The sequence below is a fragment of the Melospiza melodia genome, chromosome 2 (assembly GCF_035770615.1).
Source record: "Melospiza melodia melodia isolate bMelMel2 chromosome 2, bMelMel2.pri, whole genome shotgun sequence".
In the NCBI taxonomy this organism is placed as follows: domain Eukaryota; kingdom Metazoa; phylum Chordata; class Aves; order Passeriformes; family Passerellidae; genus Melospiza; species Melospiza melodia.
The window spans coordinates 84,305,081-84,329,537 of NC_086195.1; the positions used below are offsets into that span (position 1 = coordinate 84,305,081).

At 36.8% G+C, this 24,457-nt stretch overlaps 1 protein-coding gene across 9 annotated transcripts in view; it reads left to right on the plus strand.

Annotated features, from left to right (window-relative positions):
• FRY (FRY microtubule binding protein) overlaps positions 1-24,457 on the plus strand; it is a 224,250-nt gene that overhangs the window by 128,245 nt on the left and 71,548 nt on the right. For all 9 annotated transcript variants that reach the window (XM_063149130.1, XM_063149128.1, XM_063149129.1 and 6 more), the window contains 13 exons: positions 3,081-3,184; positions 3,635-3,743; positions 4,676-4,762; positions 6,566-6,737; positions 7,633-7,765; positions 11,939-12,046; positions 16,120-16,375; positions 17,465-17,647; positions 18,534-18,620; positions 20,155-20,414; positions 20,762-20,951; positions 21,722-21,846; positions 22,038-22,095. In XM_063149130.1, coding sequence (XP_063005200.1) covers positions 3,081-3,184; positions 3,635-3,743; positions 4,676-4,762; positions 6,566-6,737; positions 7,633-7,765; positions 11,939-12,046; positions 16,120-16,375; positions 17,465-17,647; positions 18,534-18,620; positions 20,155-20,414; positions 20,762-20,951; positions 21,722-21,846; positions 22,038-22,095 — 1,872 coding nt within the window. The remainder of the gene's footprint in view (positions 1-3,080; positions 3,185-3,634; positions 3,744-4,675; positions 4,763-6,565; positions 6,738-7,632; positions 7,766-11,938; positions 12,047-16,119; positions 16,376-17,464; positions 17,648-18,533; positions 18,621-20,154; positions 20,415-20,761; positions 20,952-21,721; positions 21,847-22,037; positions 22,096-24,457) is intronic.

Consider the following 24,457-nt stretch of genomic DNA (forward strand, 5'->3'; position numbering starts at 1 on the left):
GTTGCATAGCCTTTTTAGGTAAATGCGCTGTTATTGCTATCATCTGATTCCATACATAACTTTATTCCTGACAGTACAGGTTCTTTAGCTGTGCAGGTTTTTTCAACGGCAAAAAAATATTCTTAGGTCTAGTTTGAATTTCTACTGTTCCTCTAACTCAAAGCAAGACTGAGTCAAACACCTGTGAAACAGAAAAAATTGCTGATGGAAGTTAATAAGTTGAGTGACATACCGAAACTGAGCTAGTAGTAACTTGCTATTTTCACATAAGCATTGGAAACAAAGAACTTGTTATTGCTTTTTCAAAATGGAACTACTTGTAGGACACTGATTCCATTGCTTATTTCACTCGTGTTAACTGTTTGCATTACAAAAACCTTAAACTGTTTCAAGTTTTTTCTTCCATGTCGCCCTTCTTATTCCCTTACCATATGTTAGATCTTTGAGGTTTAAGGTTAGTTTTCCCCTGCAGTCTGCTGTGGTTCCCAGGCTGCACGTAGTGTTCAATGCACATGTGCTAGTTATCATTGCTGCTCCTCCACGTGCCTTTTACTTTTGCAATAACTCATGTCCCATGCCATGCTAAAACTGCGGCCCTGTGAAAGGATGCTCCTGTGCCCACCTGAAAAGGGCAATATAAGAAATACAGTGAAGTGATTAGAGCAAATGAAGGGCCTCCCTACTGTGTCTTGATGAACCAGTGGTTTGGAGGCTTCTGCTAACAGCACGCTTCAAACTTCACACAAACTTCACATTTCAGCCACTTTCTCAGCTAAGAGGCAAATATCTGCTCCCCAAAAGTTGAGTTCTCAAGCTTATAAAAAAGGTACATATTGCATCCTTTTTTATGGTTGCTTTCTGGCCATATTTCCTCTCTGTCTTAGTGAAACAATTTGTATTGGCTCTCTTCATATGGATTCTAGTATTAGAATAGCTCTTCAGAATGTTCAGTCTGCCTAAAGATTTCTTTCTGCCAGTAGTTGAATACCTAACCTTCAGTGAAGATGCATTAGAATCTTACTTGCAAAGAGATTCAGAAAACCTTGTTGTTATTGAATCTAATTTTATGGGTTTTTATGCAATTCTACAAGCTTCAGAAAAGGCAAAGCCAGATGGGAATATATATTTTTCTGAAAATTGAGAAGATGATGACAAATTATTTGAAACCATCAGAGAAAATATAAGAAAAGTTGGTCTTATCTTACTGATTGAAAATAAAATTGGAATTTATCTTGCAACCTGTAATTTATTGATAGATGCTTTGATTTACAGATGAATGTTGTGGCACTCATTCAATCTTTACTTTGAGGAGAAAGTAAGGTTGCTGAATATGTGGCTAAAGTAAGGAAGTGATTGGCCACTCCTTCCCAGTACAGAGAAAGAGATGCCCCAACCATTGAAACAATCTTTTCACCAGACAGGCTGGCACCTCAAAACCCAAGCCAAACTCACACAGCTGGAGGAAAAGCTGGAAATCCATCCATTCGAGGGAGAGTTGTGCACATCAACACCATGAGCTTGGACAAATCTTGCTCGTGGACATGCCCTTAATGTCCCTGGATGTATCTTGGGCTTTTTATCATCTTCTTAATCCTGTTTCTGCCATGCAGCTTACTGATCTGACAAAAAACTGGTCTACTATTTTTTGAAAACTCCAATGATACTGGTCTCAGCCCTTTTCTCCTCCCTCTTTCTCAATGGCTCTCACAGCTAAGTACCTCACCACTGGGCTATTTGGACATTTGCTGACAGATAGCTTCCTCCTCTGCTACACAGCCTCTTGTTACCTTAACTCAGCCACAGCCTGCTGTTTTCCTGAAAGCTTTGGAATAAGAATAAATTTTGATAAACATACTTCATCACTTGTTGAAGAAATAAAATTCTCAGGTCTGAATTGTACAAGGACTGGCATGATTATACCTGATGAAAAATAGATTGGAAGTAAACAGGTTAATAAGCAAATTGATTGTAATTGATTTTATTATTTTAAAATCCTGCAGAGATTAATATGCCAAGTAAACTTTGGCATTCCTTTTATTACTTATTCCAAACATGTGTGACAACCATTGTATGCTGCTATAATAAATAAGAAAATTTTATTCAGTTTTCCGTCCATATAAAATTTTATTGCATAAAATGTGTTGTCAAGGAGTTTAATGGAAATTGGGGCCCAAAACCAGTGTTTCCATTCCTAAGCTTGTGGTAGATGCCACATTGAAAGTTGAAGTCATCTCCCATATCAAATTGTCTGCCCTCATTTTGCAGGACCCAGACCCGTACACATTCAGGAATCTCTGATGGCATCAGTTGCAGTTTCTTTGATCAAACCGCAGTCTTTGATCTGTGGCTCAACATTTGTCTGCCAAAAATATCTCAGATTTTTGCCGTGGAGATTTGCCCTGTGGGCCAGGCAAACCTTATCTCAGGTCAAAGTGTACTGGACTCCTGCAAAGTTTAACCCAGCAGATGGCTCAACATGTGGGAGACCATCTGATTGGACTGCACTTACTTGTTTCTTACAACTGCCACAGAAACAGAAAACTGCATATGACTGAGCAGACCCAAAGGCAATCCTGTACTAGTTTCTAAAAATAAACAGCAATCCAGACAGATAAACCAATTCAGTCCAGCTGATCACAGATGCCATGTTAATTAGGCCTGCCTAAACATCCACTGATTTTTGTCCTTTCACTTTTGAGTATGTGTGGTACATTCTTTTATCTGTTCTTAGTACCAAGCCTCCACCATAGTGCAACAACTTTTAAATTCATGTAATCCACTGAATAGGAGTTTTTATTTTCATAGTCAAATTGTGGGGGTTTTCAAACAGAGATTTTAAATTTTAACATGTATCTTATTTAACTAACTTGATAATTGGGTTTTTCAACAACTTTAGTAGTAACAGAAGCAGGTTGGATGCACGAGCATCCTACAGCTACAGAAATGGAGCTTTGAGCAGTGATGAGGCTCCTTTTTTTTGTAGCTTCATTATCAAAATGCTGAATGTTGGCAACCTTTAAGTATAAAACTTCCTTGCTAATTTGTACCTGAAGTTTTTCCTATGTGATATGTCTCTCTAGAATAAGGACCCAAAAATGGCTCGAGTTGCACTGGAATCTCTGTACAGACTACTGTGGGTTTACATGATCAGAATTAAATGTGAAAGCAACACAGCTACCCAAAGGTAAAGTGTATTTATTCGTAATGAAAATCCTTTGTAGAGTGGACGTTTCAAGTGAAGAGGTTTTATAGTTCTCCTGAATTCCTTCAAACTGTACCTATTTTTGTTGCAAAATAAGAAATGCGACTGTACACAACAAAATATTCCCTCTTGTGGCACTGTCCATTACAGAATGAAAATTGCTGTATAAACTGTTTCAGCATTTGGAAAAATTAGAAGCAACTCCTTGTTCAGTGTAAGTTAAAAATACTTTCGTAGTGGCTATTGACTGGTTAATTTACTTGTAACGTAGTAATGAAATAAAATAATTACACTGAATTTGTAGCAATGGATCAGAAAAAGACACCCCATTATATTTTCACTTCAAAGGAAGTTTTTTCTGGTCTTTCTAGATGGAGTGTCATGAAGATCTGCAAGGTCCAAAAATGTCTAATGTTCATTTTTCTTTTGCAGTCGACTTATTACTATTGTCACAACCCTTTTCCCAAAAGGGTCCCGTGGTGTTGTGCCAAGAGATATGCCTCTAAACATCTTTGTGAAGATAATACAGTTTATTGCACAGGTATGGGAGAGCCATGAATAAATCTTTCCATAGAACGAACAACTTATTTTCCCAATAACAAATTAACAAATAAGTAAACTTCTAATGACTGAATTTTTTACCACCCTGCTGACATTATCTTTCATCCAGGGAATGATGAAAATATTATACACTGAGCTGGGGCAAACGTATTTTGAACAACAGGTTTTGATTAACCTCATTCCATTGAAAATAGATTAAAATGTGTTCACTCACAAGTAATTTTTGTCAGTTTTTAAAATTTCCAGCAAGTCAAAAAATGCATTTGTTGACACACTCTGACTGTCAATAATGTTCAAAATAATAGGCCATGTTTCATCCTGATACTGATTCATCCCTGGTGTATAGGACAGTAAGTTGCACTGCTTTCAAAGTAAGTCAGATGTCAACCAAGTTCAGCATGGAGCTGACACATGTTGTTTTCATCAGTTCAAATGGGAACTGCTAAAATAGACTAACCTGCAGTACTGGAAGCTTCATCTCTTTTATGACTTAAATTCAGAAAATTTTCCCATTGAGCTAAGCACTTAAGCACGTACTTAAAATCTCTGAATAGGAATGAAGCAAACAGATGCTTAAAATCTTCCCTTAACTGTGCCATCTGTGAACAAGCTCTTTTTATGTAAAATACTATGTTAGTGCCATAATTACTGCAGTTTAAATGAAATAATTAAAAGCTTTATTTCCAAAATGGATCATTTTCTATGTAAATGCTATACATTTTGGATTTTGTCAACATAAAGCATTGTTAAAAGCTTAGATCTGATAACATGTTCTACATACTTCTGAAAATCTGTTTTTCCATATATTTAAATAAACCCTGATTAAAGTGGTGTTCAGCATTCTATAGCCTTAATGAAAATAACTAACAGAAGTGAGCAGCTTACTGATTTGCAGTATTTTTGCTATTTTAGGAACGTTTAGATTTTGCAATGAAAGAAATTATCTTTGACTTCCTTTGTGTTGGAAAACCTGCAAAAGCTTTCAGTCTCAACCCTGAGGTATGATGTACATCTGTGCTTTTTTACTTCTCTTTTTTCTTTTTTTTTCTTTTTTTTTTTTTTTTTTTTGCATTGTGCTACATTTACTTCCTGGTTACATTCTAAGCACACTTTCACCTTTGTCCTGTTTTCAGGCAAAATCTTGAATCTGATTTATTAGTAAAATACATCTGTGAATTTCTAACTGTAAAATGTCACATTGTTCATGCCTTTCTGATGTTTTCTCAGTGAATAATATCAAATGTGAACTTGTGCAAATTTATAAAACAAAAAGAAAAATATAAATAAAACTATTGGTTTATTTATTTAACTAAGCAGTCTGTTCTTAGCAGCAGTATGTCTGCTGTTGTTACATGCAATGCCTTAAACTTTATTTTAATAAAACAATAATTTTTCTGTAACAATGTCAATGTTTTTCAAAATAGTTTTGCTGAGTACATAATGCAAGAAAGCTAGAAAAAGAAAACACTCTAATAAAATTATACCACTCTGACCAGCAAAACTCCACTGGTGTTGGTGTCAAGAGTCAACTTCCTAGTGCTTTACCTAGAGAAAACAATCAGAAATTTGAAAAACTTTAAATAAATCAAAATATAAATAAGTGTTAAGAGAATAAAAAAATTCTCTTAAGAATATACAATTCATTAAAATTTTGAAAATATTTTCCTTTGCAAATTAAAAAAAATTCTAAAAAGTTACTGATCTCTCATAAAACAGGTCTGTATTAATCTTTCAGAATTAAACAGTTGTATCTATTCACTAAGATGTTAAAATAGAGTGATTGCCTTTCACAAATTATATTTGCTAGAAAAATGTGAAAAAGTAGATTAAACTTTCTAAAACTTTCTACTGTCAAAAGCAGAGAAAATGAAAGGCAAGCTTTAATTTGAACACAGCTTTCATCTTTCTGTAGCAGAGTAAAAAAGAATGAAACAGAATTTTTGAGCGGGCAGTCCTCACCATGCTCTGGGTCAGCCACCTGCAGCATTGACTGAGAAAGGTCCTACAAAGGACATTTTGTGTTAGTCCAGCTGAGAGGGGGTGGACATAGTCCTTAGCTTCTTGTTGAATCAGCATCTGAAGTTTTACTGTTTCTCAACAGCATTGTAAGTCTGAAAAAAAGGACATTATAGTGCCGCTTTTTTATGTACGTGGACTTTAGCATTCTGAAAAAAAGAATCCCTATAATCTGTGTAAATGCATCTCTGGGAGACTGTCAGTAGGACAGCCTCTTAGTTTTTGGAACACATTCCAGAGAAATTGAAAACATTCTAGTCTTTCAATCACTGCAATGAAAATCCTGCAAATTTTCCTCTGGTGCATTCCCAGAAGGCATTCAGATCACTTAGATTCAGCTTCCTGATATTTTCACATTGTAGTTTTGGCATTGAACATCATTCCAGAATTTTCTCTCAGTATGATTAACCCTGGGGCCTTTCAAGACAGTTATTGATCTTTTTTTTCATAACAGATGTAGGTCATTTATGTTTAACTGAAGGTCCATTTAAGATGCATTGCTACGCTACAGATCATATCCAGGTGTTTTATCCTGAAGATAAAAAGATAATGTGCTAATGCAAATACTTAAAATTCTGAAAGGGGAGAGCACTGCTCACATTGGAGATAAGAATTCACTATTTATTTCATGGGTAGTTTTTGTGAAATATATCAGACTAGTTAATCTAGTGAAGATGCAGAAAAAAATGCCAGCAAGTGCATTCTCAACATTTCAAAGCGAATGAAGAATATGAGTAGAATATGATTATTTGATTATGGAACTCATCCATCTTCTAAACTTCACAGAGAATGAATATTGGCCTGAGAGCTTTCTTGGTAATTGCTGATAGCTTGCAGCAAAAAGATGGTGAACCACCAATGCCTGTGACTGGAGCTGTCCTTCCCTCGGGAAACACTCTCAGAGTGAAGAAAACGTATTTGAGCAAAACTCTTACAGAGGAGGAAGCTAAAATGATAGGTCAGTAAGAGAATGGACAATACAGAAACTTGTGTGAGAATGGCTGTTTTCAGCACTTGATCAGAAAAAAAGTTTATTATTGTTAAGTATTTGATTTATTTTTGTATTGTAAGTATTTAATTTATTGTGTGTTCTAATGAAATTTGTGATTCAGTTTGACAAATGCCATTTTTTGTAGATTATTCTGAAAAGTCCTCAGTCTTTCTTCACAAGAGGTAGCAACCCTGTAATCTGAGAGAGGTTAAAGGCACAGTAGTCCTTAATCTTTCAGTGCTGATAGCTGTGTTTATTCATGGATATTCATCCTATTAGAAACAGTGCCTGTGTTCAAAGATGTACCAGCTTTGAAAACCATCAAAGATGCCATAGATATTCTCATTTTAATAGCAATATCTTCAACTTTCAAAATGGTAAAACTTTTAAATGTAAAATAATGTTGTACTGAAGTGCCTAAGTTAACAGCACTGCTGTCTTGGGCTTCAGTGTAGAGCAAGAATCCTGTGCTGTTGAAGAGCCTCTCTATCATGCCCTGAAGGTGCCTGGTTAATATCAAGAAAATAAGCAGTGTAAGACCCACTGCTGTTGAAGTATTTGAAGTATTTGAAGATAGTATTCAATAACAAATGTTTGCACTATTAAATTCTTGCATTAGCCATTTCATTGTGATTTTATGATCCAGTATTCCAGTTTCCCTGTATAATATATAAGTGTTCCTTTTGGAGCAGGCAACATATTCTGGTTTTGGATTGGGATATCATTAGTAGTGGAATATACTATCTCATGAGGAAAGCATTTTTCTTACTTCATGCACCACAGCATGAGTAAGAAACTTTCTTTTTCAGAAAATATATATATATAAATATCCCCAATTATACAAAACCACATATTTTTGCAGGTATGTCATTATATTATTCTCAAGTAAGGAAAGCTGTGGACAACATACTCAGACACCTGGACAAGGAAGTGGGTCGGTGCATGATGCTTACCAACATACAGATGCTTAACAAAGAACCTGAAGACATGATTACGTGAGTGCTAAACACTAATTCCCGTGAAACACGCAGATGTAATTTTGGAACTTTTTCTCTATTTCTGTCTATCATGAGTCATCAGAGAAACCGCCAGAAACAGGAACATTTAGCTTAATTAGTGTATACTTAGAAAAAATGTTTATGACAAATTGATTGTGCTTCTTTGAATGCTGCAGTGTTTGAGTGTTTGGAACTGAAGATGTTCTTTATGTAGGTAAAGTCATGTGTGAATCCTGTGGTTTAGATGGTAGAAGTAGAATGCTAAAGTAGAAAACCTGGCAGCCTGTGCTCAGAACAACATCTCAGGGTATATTTGCATCACTAAACTTCAAAATGAATGCAGTGAATTCTGTAAATCCCTATTAATAATAATATTCAAAAATTCCCTTCGGTTTTCTTGCCTGTAATCAAAATCAAATCTTAATTAAAAACGCAAGTAATCTTTTGATAAGGTTTGGATTTAAGCAGTATCCCACTGGATCAGAATCAAACCATTGTGCTTCAAGCTGTGTTGAACAGCATCATTTTTCACTTTCATCCAGAATTATTAGTGAGGGATGTTTTGTGGAATGAGAGAGCTGGTGAGGTGAACATCAAGTAGAGGTTAAAGGCACAGACATCATCTTATACATGCAGAACACAGATTGTAGAGATCTCAGCTGTAAGGAGACCTTGCATATCTTTCCTGTTAGAGCAGTAGACATGGTCATTACTCTAGAAAAAAAACAACCCCTGGAAAAAAGTTTGAGATGTAATGAAAAGGACACTGCTCTCTTTGAGATTTTTTTTATTACTGCCCAAAAAAAGTCGGCTTGCTGGGAGTACTGTGAGTGATAGACTGACTACCTGGTACAACTGATACAATCTTCATGTTTTAGTTCCTCTGGCCTTATTTGTTGCAGTGCCTCTAGGTGAGACTGTAAGCTGTGTCACCAGCATTGTCTTACGTTTTTTATATTCATAGCTATTATTACTATCCAATAATATGTTTTTCTTGTAGTCTTACTCCACATCCTGTTCAGTTCTCACCCCCAGTTTTCATAACCATTTTGGGTATTCAGGCTTTTGCGGTAAGGAAAGCAAGTTTTAAAACTCACATTTTATTCCCAAGAGATAATTGCACAGTGAAACCTTGGGCACTAAGATTAAAAGTGTACTTAATCTTTGCTGTGAATATCCTTTGGATGGTTTTTCAGCATCACTAAAATTTTGTGTATTTTTAGAGTCGGTGAACAAATAGACTCAAAAGAGTTTTAAGTTTCAGGATGTCTTAAGATTTGGTAGTAATTTTTGTTATAAACATGAAGATTGGAATATTTAGACATGTAAGTTAATGCCCTTTGTGTTGTATTTTATATCCAGATGAGCTCTAATTTAATATATACACTTGAAAGGCCAACAACATTATAACACATTTTAACTTGTTCTTTCAAGGGAAAAATATCTGGGATGCTTAATTATCAGTTGATCTAAAATCATGTGAACTCACAATGTGAACATCAGTAGCTGTTACTATCAGGATTGAAAATGATCCTTTCAAAAAGTGCATTGTGGATATCTGGAAAAACCAACATTGTTTTTACGCAATTGCTTCCCTTTTGTTTACAGAACTCTATGCTTCACTGGAGTTACATATTTATTTTGAATTCTTACGGGCTTTTATTGGTAGATATCACACTGTATTTATGTACATTTTGAAGTTATTGCTTTTGTTATAGTTACATAAAGTTTATGTGTAAACTGTATAAAATGAATACCACGGTGGTATTTTTATTAACAAATAAAATAAGAATCTGAGAGAAGTACCTAGGCAGTGAGCAGACATAACATTGCAGATTCTGGAATTTTCTTTGGCAGTACTTGCTTCTAGACAATATTTAATTACTGGTCCTTTAAGCATTTATTGTTGAAGTAATAATTGCCAGTATGGAGAGTCTTATTAAAATCCTGAGTAAGAAGCATCCTTTGCATCCTGCACTGGGATATGAATTTCAATACTGGCTATAATTACTTTCCAACATTTGGTTAGAAGAGGGCATGCATTTTTCTAAAATACAAACCTGTCCTTGCAAGTACTTCAAAGGCTCCCCTTGCCTCCCTCGCGTGCTGCGCCTGGTAGCTCAGATGTTAAGTTGGGAACTTGAGCCTGAGGTTTGGATCTTCTCCTGCTACTCTTCTGACCAGCTGATAAGCCACAGAACACCCACAGATTTTATATTTATAAATAATTACTCATTTGGCTTCAGAAGAGTTTCCTCTCAAACTATTAATTTACAATTTCTCCATTTGAAAAGCACAAATTTTGCCCTTGCTAGGGTCTGAGCATAAGGAAACTCTGCAAAGTTCCTTTTCCATTTCAAGTCAGGAAGGAAGACTTGGTTTGCCTGCACATAAAATTCCCAATGGCACTTTAATGTTTACAACTATAAAAATATAGATTTTGCACTAGTTATCAATTCAGCTACTATTATTTGCTTTAGTGATAATAGGTGAAAGGGATTTGTTTATAATTCTCAGTGAGTTGTTGCATTTTGCTCCTTTTCCATTCAGTTGCAGACGCCTTTCGAGTTCTATCTGTTAGAATACAGCCGTAGTGAGACAGAGGTAATTAATCATGAATATAGTTTCTCCTAACTGTACCATTAAGACAGTTAATTAGAAAGACATCAACATTTTATTCATGTAATATATATCCAAGCTGATAAGGAGGGTGTTAAGAGACAGTATGGTAGTCACTACAAAACTGTCTTTAATCTTAGAATTAAATAAGTATAATATCAGTTTATGCTTTTTCTGTATGCACTGAACTCTTCTCAGTGTTACTCTCTGAAATAATGAGTACAGAATATCTTCTTTCAGCCTGCATTGCGTCCAGGCTTTCTCTGTGACCGAACACAAAAGTAAGATACCCAAATGCAATGTCCTCTGTTGCGTGGAGAGACAGAGTAATGTCGTAACCAGGGCAATGGACCAGGGTGCAGGAAAACTAAGTTCATTTTTTGTTTTGTCACTCCATTTCAGTGTGGTGTTACATAGCTTACAATGTCTCTTTTTCCCCCCCTCATTCTTTTTCTAGTTCTATTGGAAGCATATTAAAAGACGAACAATTTTTCTCTGCATGTTTATAATATTGTCTCTAAATAGGACTTTACTTTTTTGATCCTTCCAAAACATATTCCAGGCTAATAATTAATAATATTGTGGGAAAGACTGCACAGTTTGAAATGCTGTTATGCTTTGGTAATTTCCCCTACACTCCATCATCAGATAATAGATAATTGAGATAAAAATGAGCAAATAAAAAAAAAAAACACCCTTTGGAGTCTATCTGAAGGACTTATTTAATCTGCAGACTTATCAAAAATGTTGAAAACAAGTCAGAAAACAACTGCATCTGTTTTGAAAATAATCAACAGCTGAATCTTGAGCTACTTTTAGAAGATTCATGGACTTCCAACCTAGTGTTTGGTTCATGCTGAACTTTGTGCTTAATGATTTTCACAGGCTGTTAGGGAACAGTTGTGCCATTCCACAGATTAGAACAGCCTTAGGGCTGCTAAAACATGTTCTAGCTGATAAGAGTTGCCAAAATGCTGTTATCTCCAGCAGTGATCAACAGAAACTCTCTGACCATACCTACCTCTAAATTGCACACTTTTTTCAGTAGTAAAATGTATCATGATGGTTTTCCATAGGCTTGTCCTCTGTTGGGAACAAATCTCTGTATCTTCAGTCGTGTTATTTGCACTTGTTACCCATCTGCTATTTTCTTTTTACAACTGGTGAAATATCGCTGCACCATGATGGAGAACACCCCAACTCTTTCCTCACTGCCTCATCCAAAGCTTGCATCATATAAATGCTGATTTTGATGGAGGAATCCTCCTACATTTTCCCTCCTTTTTTATGTATATGCCAGTTCCTCTCAGAGAGAAGCAAATGAATCATTAATAACTGATTTTCCAAGTGATGTATAGATATGATGCATGAAAAATCTCAAAATCAATACCATTTATTCAATGGAAAAATGTATTCATGTTTCCTTCTTACTTTATTATAGTGCCTAGCTGTCCCTCCTGATGTTTTCAGTAGGCCCCTGGCACTTTAGAGGTGGATAATTTAACACAGTTCCTTCTTAAGTTTAGTCAAAATTTTCTTCTAATTTTTCAGTGGTGAAAGAAAACCAAAAATTGATCTGTTCAGAACATGTGTTGCTGCTATTCCTCGATTACTTCCTGATGGAATGTCAAAACTTGAGTTGATCGACTTGCTGGCAAGGTAAGTTGTACAAACATTGACTGCTCCAGGAGAACAGTGTGAAAAGCTGAGCCACAGAATTAGATAGAAATGTTCTAGCACCTTTTTACAGTTTCTATGGTTTTATTATGGTTCATAATTTTGTTAAAAAGTTGGTATGTCCTCCAGAACTCATTCCCATCAGTATGTAGGTTACATAATATTCACTGTTGTTCAACAAAGTCACAACATGTTACTTTTCTAACCATCACAGCAGTCTGGTTAACGGGAGAAAACATCTTTTCTGTGTAGTGAAAAAACAAGGAGATACCGGTTTAATTTTGATTTATGATTCCCACATGTCTCTTTGTTAAAACAGAATGTGCTAGATGTGGTATATTACAAAATCCTTTTTACATTATTATTAGCATAAAATTTAAAAAATATCAGTTTAAAAAATATTATATCCCTCAATTTAATTTGTCTGAGTAGACTTCACTCAACAAGGTAGTCTGCCACATGGCTTCTACACCACTTAGGTTTCAGGACTTGTGGCAAATAATTGTGATAACAGGTGCCGGTCAATATAGACAAGTCTGTTATATTTCAGTTCCACTATCCAAGACCAAGGGTCCAGCTTGTGTTCTTTATGTAAGTGGATTATGGTATTAAATTGAACCAAGAGGGCTTTGCAGTATATTGCTCTCAGGTAACTGTGGCAAAGCCACCCTGTTCTTGCTTCTCAAACATCACAAATGTGAGAATGGCAGATGTGGGAGCCAGAAGGCAAGATACATAACCAGTTTTTTCTGCTCCATGAACAACTAACTCCCAGTGATGTGCTAAAACAATTGATTCTGGTAGTAGTGGAGAGTGCAGACAGCCAAACAAGCCAGATTATCAGCCAGCAGTAGGTGTGCTGTAGTGCATGGCCAACTTGATTTCTTTGGTGCACGTTGTCTGCTATAAATCTCTTGTAGGTTGTTTTAAATCATTGCATTATTAAATTATACAGATACCTTATTAAACAGTTGCATCAGTTCTGCTTAAGGGAAATTTAAAAGGACATGTTTTCCTTTAATCCAATATTTTAACTAGAGTTCTATCCTGATTAATGGCCTTAACTGAACTGGTATAAAGCACGTATCTATTCAGGTCACCGCTCTTCAGTCACAGCATTGTCCAGGTCAGATCTGTCACTACTTTTAAGAAAATTTTAACACCAGTGTGAATTTCTTTATAGATTAATGCTACCCTCCTTAAGTCTCACAACTGTCAATATAACCACTGGTCTATCTTTATTCTATCATCAAACTTCATTCAGAAAAGGTCAGCTGTGATTCTAAATGTCTCTTGGGTAATTGCCCTGCTGGGACAATGCAGCTGTAAGTTTGCTGAGTTATCTGACTCTGACTTTGCAAAGAAGTGAGATGTCAAGAGGAGCTGGGGGAAGCTTCTCTAGAGCAATTTCAGAAGCAATTATATGCTCAGCCATTCTCCAAGAGGGCAAACTTTGGAAATCTGTTCTCCTCTCCTACGTGTACTCACGCTACAGCATCTTTTAGACATTGGCAGTGTTTTAAGTCATATTCCTAAGTATGAGCAAGGGAATCACAAATTAGGTAAAATAGGTAGGTACATCATAGGTTGGAAAGCAATTAACAGTTTATGATTCAGAAGACTGGTGCTGAAACAACTGGATAGGGTCTCAGTATTGCAAAGCAGGATCACAAACTGAACAGATACAAAGAAGTGATGTTGGTATGAAAAGACAAACCTTATTCACATGTATAGGTCTAGAAGGTTTTCAAAAATTTCTTCTGGTCTAATCAATATCAAGGATGCCTGATTTGGAGAACAGCATGAAAGCTGGGACACTGTAGTTGAAGAAGAAACTGATCAGAGAACAAGGGGGGAAATGATAAGTGAATTGAAAAAATTAGGTCTGTTTAGCCTAGGACAGCATGAACTGAAAACTGTCTTCAAAAATATACCCTCAGGGAAGAAAGTAATAAACTGTTTAAAGAATTAATACCTGGCCAAGACTTCATGTAAATCACCAGAATGCCTCAGCACCAGAGCTGTTTCTACATTCTGTATACTGTCCCATAAAAATACTGTTTATTTGAGACCAGGCTGACTACTTCTCCCAATTTTGAAAGTGTAAGCCCAGAAGGTAAGCATCTGCAGTTCTAGAGAACACTGCATTACAATATTGTGTGTTCTGCATCAGAAACTAGACTCAATACAGGGAGAAGAAACTAAGAGGTGAGATTTCAGTTTCTCCCTGTTTTTTACAAGAGCCCTAGAAGGTGTTCTGCCAGGGATTTCTGGGAGCCTGTGCTGTTGAGATGGAAAGCTGTTAAATATTTTCTTTTCACAAGAGATAAAGCTACATCTTTGAGTTAATTGGTTCTTGTATTCACAGTTTGGTTAGAGTTTTTCATGCTCAAAACAGATCTGTCTTTTGGTGGTTTTCAGAAGCAGTCTGTAAGTCAGCAGCTAGACTTTTTTTCCAGGACAGCTGCATTCAAATTATAAACCATGAAGCAGATGTCAAGTGTATACTGTACCTTTTGGCCTTTCTCTGCCCACTGCAACCATTCATTACAAATTCCCGAGCAGCTCTTAAATTTAACTGACTCAAGTGCAAACAAACTTGTACTTGCTTCCTGCACTGCCTGTCATAGAGTGGTAGTGCATAGATGCATTCTTAAGCTGAATTTGAATTTCATTTTGTTAGATAGTGCCACTGGGCAGTAACTTGGGCTTAGGAGATGGCTTTTGTATCCTCTTCTCTGTTATTGCTTTGTGTCATTGTGAATGTCATTTCATGGGTGACTTAATTGTGGTCTCAAAAGGTTTTGCTTGTTTATCTGGTTTTGGCATTCCGAAAGGGAGACAAAAATGATTATTTCTTATCCCAACAAAATACTGTGTTTCTAAATAAATATAGAAGGTCACGTGCTTATGAAAGCATAACAGTTATTTTTGGAGTCATACTCACCAGGGGTGAATTTTCGTGGCAGTTGTTTTCTTTTCGCTTAAATAAAATGTCCCCTGCCTCCAAATTAGGCAGCTATAATGAACCAGATTTTTTATGAACTACATCTCATCATATGCTTCCAACTGAATGGACTTTGGTTCCACTCCATTTGCTATTTTGGGTTTTTTTCTCCTAGCTTTCTGTCCATTTCATTATAATGAGTCCTCCTTTTCAACTATGTAGATTAAATGTAGATAAAATACTTTGAAAATGAGTTCTAACACACTACAGAAAATTACAGTCTCATGGGTAATTAAAACAAAATACATCATAAAGGCAATGAACCAAAAATTGCAGAACACACTAATCTGAATTTACTTTATTCTGCCAACTTCTAACACAGAAGTGGTTTGATGATTTCTGAGTCAAAAGAAAGTATAATTTTTTTATGTTGAGAAGGACTTCAACATGATGCAAATAAACAAGAAAATAAAATTTGAAAATGGGATCTGAAATGTCACTGTCTTTCAGAAGGACTTTGAGGGTGTTCAATGTGTTTCTAAAAGTATAGAAAGTCCTGAGGCTGTTTTCTGCATTTCCTCATCCTAAGTTATTTAAAACATAAAGGAGTTTTTAATTCAAATGCCTAATTTTAATTCTTTTGAAGATTTGCTTTCATTAATTGTGAGTTGATCTTGGCTAAAGATTTGTTTTAACTGTTAGCTGACCTGTTGTGACTCTTTTATTTTTATATTTTATGTTAAAAAATAAATACATTAATTCTGAAATTATGTATTTATTTCTAAGCCTTTTATTATCATACCTACATGGAAGTTAGTGAGTTATGAATAAATAAAAAATATATTTAGTTTGAAAAAAGTTGCCAAATTATGTACTTTAGAGATACCCTGTTTTAGGAGGGGAGCACACTTCTTTTTGATCCATGAATATCTTCTGCTGTGTCAAGAATTACAATATAGAAAACAGGTCAAGGATGTTTATTTAGGTCAGCAATAATGAAACCAAGATAGCCTCGTCCACCATTGTGAGTGGGAATTTTCCATCACTTTAATGCAGTGACAAACATTCCTCATATCTTTTATTATCTGGCATTTACTTTTACTTGCAGGCTGTCCATCCATATGGATGATGAACTTCGACACATTGCACAGAATTCTCTCCAGGGCCTACTTGTTGACTTTGTTGACTGGCGGGAGGATGTACTCTTTGGTTTCACTAATTTTCTGCTACGTGAAGTGAATGATATGCATCATACCCTTCTTGATACTTCACTGAAGTTGCTGCTACAATTGCTTACACAATGGAAGCTTGTCATACACACTCCAGGAAAAGCCTCTGAGCAGGCTAAAACCAGATCTGCAGAGGTATGCAATCAAGAGATCTGTGTCCTAACATTTTTACTAATTGAAGGCAGAAATTATGTTCCTTGATAATGCTGTGGTTTGTGTGTTTTGTATTTACTCACCTGAGAAGTATTCACTGTGCAAAATTTTTTTTAGGTAATTAGTTCACGTGTCTTTTGAGGACAGCCATGTCCTTGTGTAATACAGCAGATGTTGTTGTTGAGCAACATAAGAGAATGCATGTCAAACTGAAATATGCACATCAACAAAAGCATATAAAGGGAAGTATGTGTATGTAGATGTGGCAGAAGGACATTTTCCCAGGGCTGAAACAGATTGATAATGCTAGTGGGAACGCTGTGAAGAGTGAAGTGGATCTTCTTTTCCCTTGGTTGATTCAGAAACATCAAAGAACCTGATTGTTACCGTAGCCTGCTGTCTCCATGTGTTACAAACATTTCTGGGAACTGAACAGCTTTTCTCCTCCTTCTCCCATCTGCACTGTCCCACAGATATTTTCATTATAAGAACTGATTTTTAGGCTTCTTATCTTGTCAACTAATCACACGGAGTATGTTTTCCTTTGGGCAAACAAGATGTGTGTTTTATATCACAGAGGAACATTAATTAATAGGTAATAACAGGAGTACATACAAATGTAGAAAAGAGAGTTCTCACATACTTTTTGTTACATATATTGTTATACTTTACTAGTGGGGTTGGGTTCTAGAGGCCACCTACCTAAGGTGTTGGCTGCTGCAGGACCAAAGGAGGACCTGAGGACATGCTATTTGGAGTAGAAAAAGTGTGGTGTTCACCGTCTGACTGATTCATTCATTCATTTTTTAGTGGAGGGTGGAAAAAAGTGGGTAGATTAATTGAAAATTAGAGGAAAGGATTTGTTCAAAGGACTCTGCTCATACATTACTTTTGTGGAACCAAAAATCTACGAAATTTGATTGTTTGAGAGAATATGTCAAGTTTCCCCATCTGGCACCCTCATCGCCTCTGCATTTTGAATCTTTATATGTCCTAGTTAATAGAATATTTCTTGGAGACCTGGTTTGCAAACACCACCTCTCCATTTCCTCCCCTTGAACTGTTCTACAGTTGATACCAAATGGATCCAGCCACAGGATGCAGTCTGAAAGGAGCCCCTATTCCAATGTCCTGCACGCAGTTGAAGGATTCGCGCTGGTTCTGCTGTGCAGTTTCCAGGTGGCGACACGGAAATTGGCTGTTCTAATCCTCCGAGAAATCCGTTCCTTATTCTTGGCCCTTGGCCAGGCAGAGGTAGGCTTTTTCTCTTCTGGAGCTTTGAGTTGAAATTTCCTGAAGATAAAGCTCAGAACTGCTATTACCGTTGCTTTTAGTGTAATTGCTGCAGTGTAGCAAGTATGCGCTTAGTTTATAGAAACGCATTTGATCTCAGCTTACTGTTTCTATTTGCCTTAACTCTGCAAACCTTTCTGTGGACTCAACAAGGTAACATGAATGGCAAATGCCTTGTATAAGAATACGAAGGGAAATGTACAGCAGCTTCTATTTTCTCTTGGAATTATGTGAATGTAAAATACACTGTAAAACCTTTTCTATAGCATGGGCCTTTTTTGTATTGTCAAGATTATAAATTTATATTGGAAATGAAACCCATTCCTGTGCCATCCCTTTGTGAGTGAAAAACCCACAGCATAAGACACCTTTCAGATCATTCACATATATTTTCCTTCTATAGTAAAGACCTCTAAGTCTTTTTTATGGGTACAGAAATATGGAGAGTCACGTTGTGTACTGGCGGTCACAGCTCAGTGAGCCATCTAAATGCCTAAGAACACAAATATGTGTTTTCATGGCAAAGGAATGCTTCAATAAACAGTAAGCTAATTTTTCAGTCTTTTGATACTAGCTATCCAAAGTCATTTGGGATTTTCTGATATGTGCTTTTGTTCTCTAAGCAGTGAGCTATAGCCACAAATTAACTTCATTTCAAACCACAGCTTGGATCTGGTTCTGAGATTAATTTGGAAAAGACAAAATGTACCCATCGTTAACAATGAACATTTTTAGCTACTTCAGAATCATGTCATAATTTTTAGATGTTTCTGTTGCATATCCCAGAAACATAAGAAGGGAAATAATTTGGGCAGAAGAGTAAACTTGTATTCTCTGTGTTATTCAGGATGATGACAGACCTATGATTGATGTCATGGATCAGTTGAGTTCTTCTATTCTTGAAAGCTTTATTCATGTGGCTGTTTCAGACTCAGTAAGTACTACTTTACTGTTACTGCTTATGTTTGCATAACAAATATTAGACATGAAATACTAAAAATTATACTACTAAAAAAATCAAAGAAATCATAGAACTTTACTGCTTCAGCCATCTACCCAAGAGCTCCAAGGCTCCACAATGTCCCAGACAATCTGTTCCATGAAAGTAATGATACTATGGATATGGAAGTTACTGCATACAGAAAAAAGAACAATTGGGAAAGTCATATTGCTAGCACCACCTAATGCTGGAGGCAGTCATTGCTATCATCTGTTTGAGAAGGGAACCAGCTTCAGCCCCCTTGTGTCCTCAGGAAGTGGCCCTGCCTGCACACCTGAGCATAAGCTCCAGAGTAATTCACAGCAGGGGTGAAGCTCTCCTTTTGCTCTCTCAGGGGTCTGATGTGTCTGACATGCATCAGAGGAAGCAGAGATTGAGCATTTTAAATAAAAAAGTGTCAGAAGAAGAACTGATACATAAGACAACTCATTTTGCATGCTGTCCTAGAGATTGGTGAAAAGCCCATTTCCAGAGGGCAGGAACAATCAGTTTGGGGCACTTTTCAGCCTGATTGAGTTTAAAGCAACAAATGATCCTGTCCACATTGAGTGCCCTTTCCAGGGCACTTTTGGATTTGTGGATTTGAGCCACATGTTTTGTACTCAAAAAAGTAACTCCAGCCAACAGCTAAGCCTCACACAACTGCTCACTCACTTCCCCCAGTGGGATTGGGGAGACAATCAGAAGGGTCAAAGGTGGAGAACTCCTGGGTTGAGATGCAGACAGTTTAAATGGGAAAGCAAAAGCCATGCACACAAGCAAAGCAAAACAAGCAATTAATTCACCCGTTCCCATGGGCAGGCAGGTGCTCAGCCATCTCCAGGAGAGCAGGGCCCCATCACATATAGCGGTGTCTCGGGAAGGCAAATGTCTTCACTCCAAACGTCCCTCTTCCTTCTTCTTCCCCCACTTTATACACTGAGCATGATGTCATATGGTATGGAATCTCCCTTTGGTCAGATGGGGTCACCAGTCCTGGCTGTGTCTCCCCCCAGCCTCCCAAGCACCCCCAGCATCCTCACCAGCATGGCAGTACAAGAAGCAGAAAAGGCCTTGGCTCTGTGCAAGTCCTGCTCAGCAACAATAAAAACATCTCTGTATTATCAACCATGTGTTCAGCACAAATCAAAACACAGCCCCATACCAGTCACTGTGAAGAAAATAAACTCTACCCCAGCCAAACCCCAGCACAGAAGGGGACATTAAACTGGTGGGGAGTTGGGTCCCTGTGCATCTGGGAACAGAAACTGAACAAGAAAGAGACATTCTGACTTCATAATACAGGAATTAGGAAATTTGTCTGAAAGAACAGCACCTGGGTTTGGGTGTTGCAGTTTTTTGAGGCCAAGGTTTGAATTTTGTGCTTTCATTCTGTTCATTAATAATAAAGCAAAGCAAATGTGTTGCCTCTGTGCCTGGTTTCTGAGTAGCACAGCAAGGAGTGTTAATTTATCTTTTCTCTCCGCAGACAACAATTCCATTAACACACAGCGTGGATTTGCAGTGGCTGGTGGAGTGGAATGCTGTCCTAGTGAATAGCCATTATGATGTGAAAAGTCCTTCCCATGTCTGGATTTTTGCACAGTCCGTTAAAGACCCGTGGGTTCTCTGCCTTTTCAGTTTCCTGAGGCAGGAGAATCTCCCAAAGCATTGTCCTACAGCACTCAGCTATGCTTGGCCATACGCCTTCACGAGGCTACAGCTGATAATGCCTCTTGTGGATCCAAAGTAAGTGGCAATCTGAATTTCACTTTCTTTTGTATAGGCTGTGTGATTTTAATGTAAACTTTTCTTTGGTCTTGTGTTTGAGTATCAGTCCACTCATCCGTCAATGTGTCACACAGAAATTGGTGCTACACAGGTTTGAGTTTTGTAATTGTAGCTTGTATGGTGGAAAGCTCCCATTTTCTACCTTTGTTTCCTGTGTCTCATGTCATGTTGAATTGAAGCTGATAGATACATAGCATGATTTATTCCCTCTTAAAATGTTTTAAAATATTTTAATTAAGACTTTGGTACTTGTAATTAAGACTGGAAGATTGTTTTAAGAATTATAATTAATTTTTAAATTCTAGTATTCCTGTTAATGCAAAGAAAACAAGCACAGCAAGCAGTGGAGACAACTATGTTACTTTGTGGAGGAACTACCTTATTCTGTGTTTTGGAGTAGCAAAGCCCAGTATTATGAGCCCAGGACACCTGCGTGCTTCAACACCAGAGATCATGGCTACCACTCCTGATGGAACCATGAACTACGATAACAAGGTGATGCAACCTGCTACAAGTAAACTATTCCTTTAGGAGAATTTAAAGCTGCATCTGCATGCAAAACCCTATCCTGATGAAAGTATTGCAGTTAGGGAATGTTTTGATATATGCAAACTACATAACAAATATAATTAACAACTAAAACATCTGTATGATATGATGTGTTGATAAATATTTGGCAAGAGTCATGGTGCGTTCAATATATTGCTTTTTTTTTGTTTGCATTCTGGGTGATGTGCATTCAAAATATAGAAGGTCTGAACATGTGTTTTGAACTTAACTTTCGTTTGTCATCTCCTTTCTTTCTTTCTTTGGAGAGCACTCCAATTCGTAAATTTAAAACATTAGGAAATAAAGCAGATTTCAAATGCAAATTGTATTCCTGTTGGATGTATGCCTGTCAGAAGCAATAATATATAAAATATACTTCCAAGTAGTAGCAACCTGAGAGGAGCAGTAGCTTCACAAATGCAATTACTGGAATATTTTAATGAAGCAACAAATAAAATAAAAAACAAATAAAATGAATTGCAATAATCTGTACTAAAGCAAAGAGATTTCCCAGATGTATTTACTTGTTAGATATTATTGAGATAATTGTCAGGTAGCAGACATCCAGTTAGACTGGTCGATTGATATCTGTAATTGTAAAATCATTCCAGCATGTTTTAAAAATATGTATTGATTCTCAGACAATGTTTGTAAAAAAATGTGTTTACTTTATATTGATATCCTGAGAAATTCAACAATATTTTAATATATTTTAGGCTATTGGAACTCCATCTGTTGGAGTCTTACTAAAGCAGCTAGTTCCTTTGATGAGACTTGAAAGCATAGAAATAACAGAATCACTTGTATTAGGATTTGGAAGAACAAATTCGCTTGTTTTCAGGTACTTCTCCACTTACCATATTCTCCATTATTTACCTATAATACAAGTGTTTTATTTTTGTTGTAACTTAAATATATATTTAAAATTTTATTTGCACTTTAGAGCTTCATTTTTATATGTTGGATAAAATATTTATGCTTTTCAAAGGACATTAGATTTTTTTAATAAGTATTTATGGTTTTTTGATTTAGGGAATTAGTAGAAGAGCTCCACCCACTAATGAAGGAAGCCCTAGAAAGAAGACCAGAGGTTAGTTGCAAAAATCAAACGTACTAGTTTTTTTAAATGAAAAATTATTTTTAAAATAGTAATTTTGTCTGTTTGAAATACAAATATATTCTTTTGTACTAACTGGAAAATTAATTCTGTTTCCAACAAGAATTTTATTAATTGATTAATTTAAAATAATTCCATTAAAACCTAGTTTAATTTAAATTCTATCAGTGATCTGAAATGTACAATATAGAATTCCATTCTGAGGAAAAATTTCCCATCCAATATGGAACCTCCTGATACAGAAATTGCATATATTGGAAATTCACTTAAAGTATCTGAAAAAAAAAAAAAAGCTTTAACACAGCTGGGCTACAAGCACATTTTGTAGCAGCATTTAGATGTGCTTTTATTTTCAGGGCAGGCAGGGTTACCTATTTCAACTTCATGGAATCACAGAATCACAGCATGGCTGGAAAGGACCAAACCTCCCTGCTCAGGCAGGGTCATCCTGGATCACATGGCACAGGATTCATTCCAAATACGTTCAGTTAACTGACAAATTCCATCAGTTTTCATTATAGTGCTCTCTTTAGGTACAAGAGAAAGTAGTGCTGGAAGGGTTCCCAACAGATCTTCCAACCCACACAAGAGAGAATTCTACGTTCTTAAAAACCTCTGTTGCAGGATGTTGTCTTTGCAGCTAAACAGAAAAGCCATAGGGAGAGCTTCACTACTGGACTCAAATTCTGCTCAGTTTTTCCTCCTTGACTCAGTTTTGGACCATTCCATCTGGCTCCAAGATAGAAATCTGAGATGGCTCATGGACAATTCTTAATAATTCTGTGTCTGGTAAACATCCAAAATCATTTCCATGCTGCATTGCTTCACACCTCAATTCTGTTGTGTGGCTTCCATCCCTATGAAGTCGCTGATTTGAAGGTCACCTGTTTTGATACTGGGCAGAAGTGGAATAATACATCTTAGTGCAGCCAATTGCCTCTGCATTTTCAATGTGCACCATTTAAGACAACTTAGACTTGAAAATCCTTTTCTGGGGACATACATATCCAGTGTACTCTCAGGAAAGGAATTGCAAGAATTCAGAAGTTTACTGTATGCAGCAAGAACAAATTCAGCACATGGAATTGTCACTAGAGGAATATGAGAACAAGAGACTATGATTTTAATTCCTGTATTTTCCCTGATATCAATAAATGGGACACCTTCCTGCAAAGCACCTGGAAACCCAGCAGTGACTGTATGGGCTGTGTGGCTGTAGGGATCATGGCAAGCCTCCATGTCAGCAGGCAGGTGTCCAACACACCAGAAACAACGTCCTTGAACATATGCTGTGACTAGGAGGAGAATTCCCAGTATGGCCAAGAGCTGCAGGGGTAAACCAAAATGGACATTACACAAGATCCGCCCTGTGGGTGCTGGCACGGAGCTTTGCCAGATCACCTCTGACACTGCTGCAGGAGGCAGCTGTGTCTGGTAAATACTGTATTAAAGCTGCTTTTTTCTCAACATGTGCTTCCTGGAGCCTTAAAGGTGTAACAGGAGAAAAACAGGGCTCAAGTCAAATGGCATAATAACTGGAATAAAAGCTTTGGCTGGGATGCTGCAATTCTGCCAATTCTGGGTCAGAATACCAGACAAAGCATCATTTTGTTCTCCCACACATCTACTGCTGGCCATGGACAGAGCCAGAGTTCTAGAAGAGATAAGCCTTTGATTTTAGTCTTGCTCAGTTTTGAAGAGCAAAATCTGCATTTTCTCTGAGCTTTTCTTGTTTCTTTGAGTGCAACACAGCTTTTTTACCTTCTCATGTGTTTTTTGCTTAGGATTGATGCAGAATACAAACAGTAAATTTAGCCTTTCAGCAAAGAGCAGGCCTTGTTTCATTCACGTCCTTCCAGGAAAGACAGAAGACAGAAAGGACAGCTTTCTAGAAGACAGAGAGATACAATGAGCCAGTTAACAACCATGCAGTCCTGTTCTGTGGGAGGGATTCATTACTGTGGGCAAAACCCCTGCAGTCAACACACCCAGTACTGGGCTGGAGTGGTGTCTGCAGGGAGCTCACTTGAATGTGAGTGATGGTGTGCTGCAGCATTGCCAAGTTCAGGAATGGCTAATCACTAAGGTACCTTCCTTAGGTCTGGATGTACATTCTCTACTAGAAATGCCTCCAGCACCCAAACTAGATGACATTAAACTAACATGAATATCCCTGTCACCTGAAGATAGCATGGGTTTTTGCTACAGGAACCTTGAATATTAGTTATTTTTGTCCAGTATTTCATTATTCAATTTCCACATTTTCAATAAGTACTAAGGCAGTTGTTAATATTTTTTCCAAGAATATTTACAAAGACAAAAAATTGATCATATT